The following is a 4,641-nucleotide window of genomic DNA, read 5'->3' on the forward strand; positions in this document are numbered from 1 at the left end:
ACCATAGTCTCCCGCCACCTGATAGGCTTCGAGGTTTGCAACCGCCCACACAAACTTGCCGAGAATTGGCTGAGCGCTCAGTTTTGAAAATCGTAGATTTCGCCCGCGCTGAGCCGCCGGGTTGCTGCTCGGTGCAGAGGGAGCCATGCTCCCTCCTCCAGGACGTCAGGAGCTCGGTCTGCACAGGTTCTTCGGGCCTGAAGACCGGATTTTTACAGCTCTTCCCCTGCTCTGTGTTGCGAGCGACGTCTGGCTATGTAGCCCAGGCTGGCCTTGAACTCGTTGCGATCTTCCTGCCTCAGCCTTCTGAGTGCTGAGGTTACAGGTGTGTGCGCAGAGGGAGCCATGCTCCCTCCTCCAGGACGTCAGGAGCTCGGTCTGCACAGGTTCTTCGGGCCTGAAGACCGGATTTTTACAGCTCTTCCCCTGCTCTGTGTTGCGAGCGACGTCTGGCTATGTAGCCCAGGCTGGCCTTGAACTCGTTGCGATCTTCCTGCCTCAGCCTTCTGAGTGCTGAGGTTACAGGTGTGTGCCACCACGCCCCGCATCCCCGGAGCCTGACGCTGATTACCCCCTCCCCCCGCTCTAATTTACGGTGACCTTTTTTTCTTTGAGACGGGGTCTCACTATGTAGTTGAGGTTGACCTGGGTCTCACTATGTACCCTGTGTAGCCCAGGCTGGTCTCGAACTCACAGTGATCCTCCTGCCTCAGCTTCCCGAGTGCTGGGATTGCAGGCATAAGCCACCACGCCTGGCTTATGGTGACCTTGTTTTAAATGGCCAGGCTAAGGTCTCTTAAACTGTTCCTTATGGAAGAAGCCCAAGTACTTGTTTGGAATTTGCCGCTGAAGTGCTCATCCACGTCGCCATTTTGGACAGACTTTGAAGAGTTACCCCAGCATTGCTGCTCTCCTCAGCCCCTCTGCAAACCTTTGACTTCCCTGAACAGTTTTCCTCCTTGTTGGCCTTGAGTTGAGCTTGCGCTCTGCTGAGGTCTAGGTGCAGGTCTTGGTGTGACTCGGTGCCAGCTGAGGCCCTGCCCTGATCCGTGCCACCTTGGCATGAGGGTGGTGGCTGTGTCGGCCTACCCTAACCTGTGTCCTACCTATCCTGTGTGTGGCGAGTTGTCTTGGCGTCTGGCTGTGGTGATGGAGGGTGCTACCTGCACCCTGGTGCAGGGCTCCCTGGTGGGCAGGTTAGTCCCCTCTGCCCGCCCGTCCTGTGCAGGGCTCTGGGCTGTGAGTGAGCAGCAGGACAGCAAGGACCGGCCCTCGTGTGGCAGAGACTGGCCTTAAGCAGCCTATCAGTCAGGTGCTCTTCGGAGAACTGAGGTTGATGGGAGAGAGTAGGGCCAGGGAGTAAGAAATGGTCTCGTTTGTCCAGGACCTGGGTCCCACCCCCAGGGAATAGGACTCCAGAGGCAGCGGAAGCTAGGCTTTTAATCCAGAATTCTTGTAAGAGTGGTGTCTGTAGAGACAGGCACCCTCCAGCTGTGAAGCTGTGTGTTTCTATTACTAACTGCCTCATCTCCCATGGCCTGGGATCTGGGGTTGAGTATCCTGAACAATAATCTACTTCATCCATACCACCCCCACACTTTTTTTTTGGTATCAGGGATGGAACTCAGGACCTTGAACTTGCCAGGCAGGTGCTGTGCTGCTGAGCTGCATCCCCGGCCCACCCCCCTTATCCCCTCCTCCCCTGTATTATTCTTTGTAGTCATCTCTATCTAGCCTGTTGGCCTCCCAGGATTGGGGACTTGTTTAGCAGCTACCTTATTACCCCAGAATGTTATCTCTGGTGCGAGTCTGTACAGCCTGGCTCCCTGTCTGCCTGGTGTCTGAGCTAAGAGTCAGGGCTTATTAGAGCGGTTCATGAAGTGTGGGCCAATTAAGGATATTTTTACCTCTTACAGGGGCTGCTTTAGGTTGGTGGTCAGGCTTCCCTGAGGGTCCCTGAAGTCCAAGTATGGAAGCCACACAAAGTAGGAGTAAGAGTTTTCCAGATGGAGGGCAGAGCTAGTCCGAAAATGAGGACAGTATGCCTAGAAGTCAGGCCCCGGGGTGCCCTGAGGCTGCAGCCTGACTTGGTGTCCAGGGCCTGCCATCCCGGGCACAGGCTGAGCTGGGCACAGTGCCCCTGGGCCATGGCATTGTGGGTTAAGGTGGTGGGTCCTGTTCCCCTGCAGGCGTGCAGTCCATGATGGGTGACGGCCACCGGCCACTCCGGCTCACTCATTCCTGGCTGAGCCCTGCTGTAACTGAAGGAGTACTTCCCCCAGACTCGCTGTGGCGTATAACCGGCCCTTGAGGGTGCTGAGCTCTGGGGCTTGAGAAAGACCACACTTGTTCTGCGTTTTTCCTCGCTTGGCTCTTTTTGTTGTTGTTGTTGTTGTTGTTGTTGTTGTTGTTGTCTTTTTGAGACAGGGTCTCTGTAGTTGAGACTGACCTGGAACTCACTATCACTATGTAGCCCAGGCTGGTCTCGAACTCACAGCTATCCTGCCTCAGCCTCCCGAGTGCTGGGATTATAGGCTTGCGCCACCACGCCTGGCTTCTCGCCTAGTTCTTGTAGGAAGGTTTTCCTAAAAAACGAGACACCACTTATCTGCTCCCCGACAGCACCCTCCGCAGGTTGTGGGTGCCTTGGAGAGCTCGTCTCTGTATCCCCCATCTTCCTCGCCTGCGCCATGGTACGCAGCCAGCTCTGCTCGCTGCTCGCGAGCAGGTGCTTGTGTCTGGGCTCCTGTGCATGTAACACAGTGTGGCTGCATCGTTCTTCACTGCCCATGAGTGCAGAGCAGGCACAGGCTGCCAGGGCTGGCTGAGGTGGCTGCTGTTTCTCCCTAACCAGGAAGCCAGTGGCTATGCGGCCCCCAAAGTCTTGTCTGTAAGGTCGGTCGCTGTGAGTGTGCCTCGGAGGGCTTTGATGGTGTAGTCGAAGGCCCTTCCTGTGGACGTGGCTTGGGGCTCTGTGACTGGTGAGGGCCCTGGTCCCAGCACTGGGTACCTGGCAGTGGTGCAGGGATGGGGCTGTGGCCCAGCAGCTCTTCCCCCAGGGAAGGTCCTGGGACCCACCCCTGAGCCCTGTGCTCTTGTCCCTGCTGTCGTTAGACAGAGCCACCATGGGCACGACAGCCCCAGGGCCCATTCACCTGCTGGATCTCTGCGACCAGAAGCTCATGGACTTTGTGTGCAACATGGACAACAAGGACTTGGTGTGGCTCAAGGAGATCGAGGAGGAGGCTGAGCGCATGTTTACCAGGTGACGGGTGGGGTGTCACGGCCCCCCTTTCCTGCCTGACAGCCCAGAGCTCCTTCCCGAGTGCCCTGTGCAAGGGTGTCTCTGGCGGAAGTCCTGTCTGCCGGCAGGGGCGGGCGCCTGGCCACCCTGGGGCAAGTGGGGAGGAGGGCAGGCTGGTGGGCGCAGACTGGCAGTCCCCGGGAGCCTCGTGTGTCGCCCTTCTTGTACCAGAGAATTCAGCAAAGAGCCGGAGCTAATGCCCAAAACGCCTTCCCAGAAGAACCGCCGGAAGAAGAGACGCGTTTCTTATGTTCAGGATGAAAACAGGGACCCCATCCGGAAAAGGTGGGGGCCGTGGGAGGGCAGCCGGGCAGGTGGTCTCTGCAGGGAGTTTGGGATGTGAAGCGTTCAGGTGGCGTAGTGGGGTGTGTGTGTGTGTGTTGGGGTGTCTGGCCTGGGCCTGGGGGAGGGAGAGACTTGCAGGCTAGAAGAGGGAAGCCCGCCTTCTGTCAGTTGGCTGTGATCCAAAGTGAGCAGGTGCCCAGCGCCCACACTTGCTGCTGGGCTGGCATCCGCAGATGGGTGGCACCCGAGGACCCTGGAGCAGATGCGGGGCCAGGGCCAGGAGTCGGGTGGTCCTGGGTGCAGACTCCAGCCCTGCTCTTGGCAGCTGTGTCTGTGGGTTGAATCCCCGAGAGCCCATTCCTCGTCCCCCAAAGTGGGGAAGACGCTGCCTACCGCTGGGTCTGTTGGGCAGGTGACGGAGCTGGGGACACTCACCCAGGCAGCTAAGGTCCATGTGGCTCTCCGTCCTAGCGGTTGCCAGGGAGACCGAGGCTCCGAGTGGCCTTGTGGCGGGAGGTGTCGGAGCTTGTGCCTCCAAGCCCTGTGGTTAACACTCCATCGGGCTGGGGGGTTCACTGCCCCATCTTGTTTCAGGGTGGTCCTCCCGTGTGGGCTCCCATCGTCCCATTGCCTTGCAGGTCTTCCCGCAGGAAGATCCGCAGCGGCCGGCTGAGCTCCCAGCACCTGCGAGGCAAGGACAAGGCGGAGAAGCTGGCTGCGGTGGTCGGGGAACAGGGCTCTCCCATGCTGCTGCGGAGGGTGACCCGGGCAGCCGCTGCCGCTGCCGCAGCCAGCAGGGTGTCAGCTGTTCCCTCACCCGCCCTGGAGCCCCCTATGGACCGGGCCAGGATGCCCGTGGTAGAGATTGGCACTGCTGAGCGCCATAGCGCCGAGCAGTGGCTTGCCCGGCTCACGGCCGTGCCCCCGACCTCAGCTGCAGCCTCACAGGGTGCCCCAGCCTTGGCCGAGGAGCTGACACCAGACAGGCCAGGCACCAGGAGACTGGAGTCTGTCACCGTGAGTGCCCTGGTGAGCACCCCGCAGGGCCCCAG

At 59.4% G+C, this 4,641-nt stretch overlaps 1 protein-coding gene across 1 annotated transcript in view; it reads left to right on the plus strand.

The window, feature by feature from the left end:
- Positions 1-3,114: 3,114 nt before the first annotated feature.
- Positions 3,115-4,641, plus strand: part of Incenp (inner centromere protein) — a 13,706-nt gene continuing 12,179 nt past the window's right edge. Inside the window, exons 1-3 of the mRNA XM_033756581.1 lie at positions 3,115-3,265; positions 3,476-3,589; positions 4,228-4,635. Coding sequence (XP_033612472.1) covers positions 3,126-3,265; positions 3,476-3,589; positions 4,228-4,635 — 662 coding nt within the window. The 5' untranslated portion in view covers positions 3,115-3,125. The remainder of the gene's footprint in view (positions 3,266-3,475; positions 3,590-4,227; positions 4,636-4,641) is intronic.

The sequence above is a fragment of the Fukomys damarensis genome, unplaced genomic scaffold (genome assembly GCF_012274545.1).
Source record: "Fukomys damarensis isolate Sample0158 unplaced genomic scaffold, DMR_v1.0_HiC HiC_scaffold_27, whole genome shotgun sequence".
In the NCBI taxonomy this organism is placed as follows: Eukaryota; Metazoa; Chordata; class Mammalia; order Rodentia; family Bathyergidae; genus Fukomys; species Fukomys damarensis.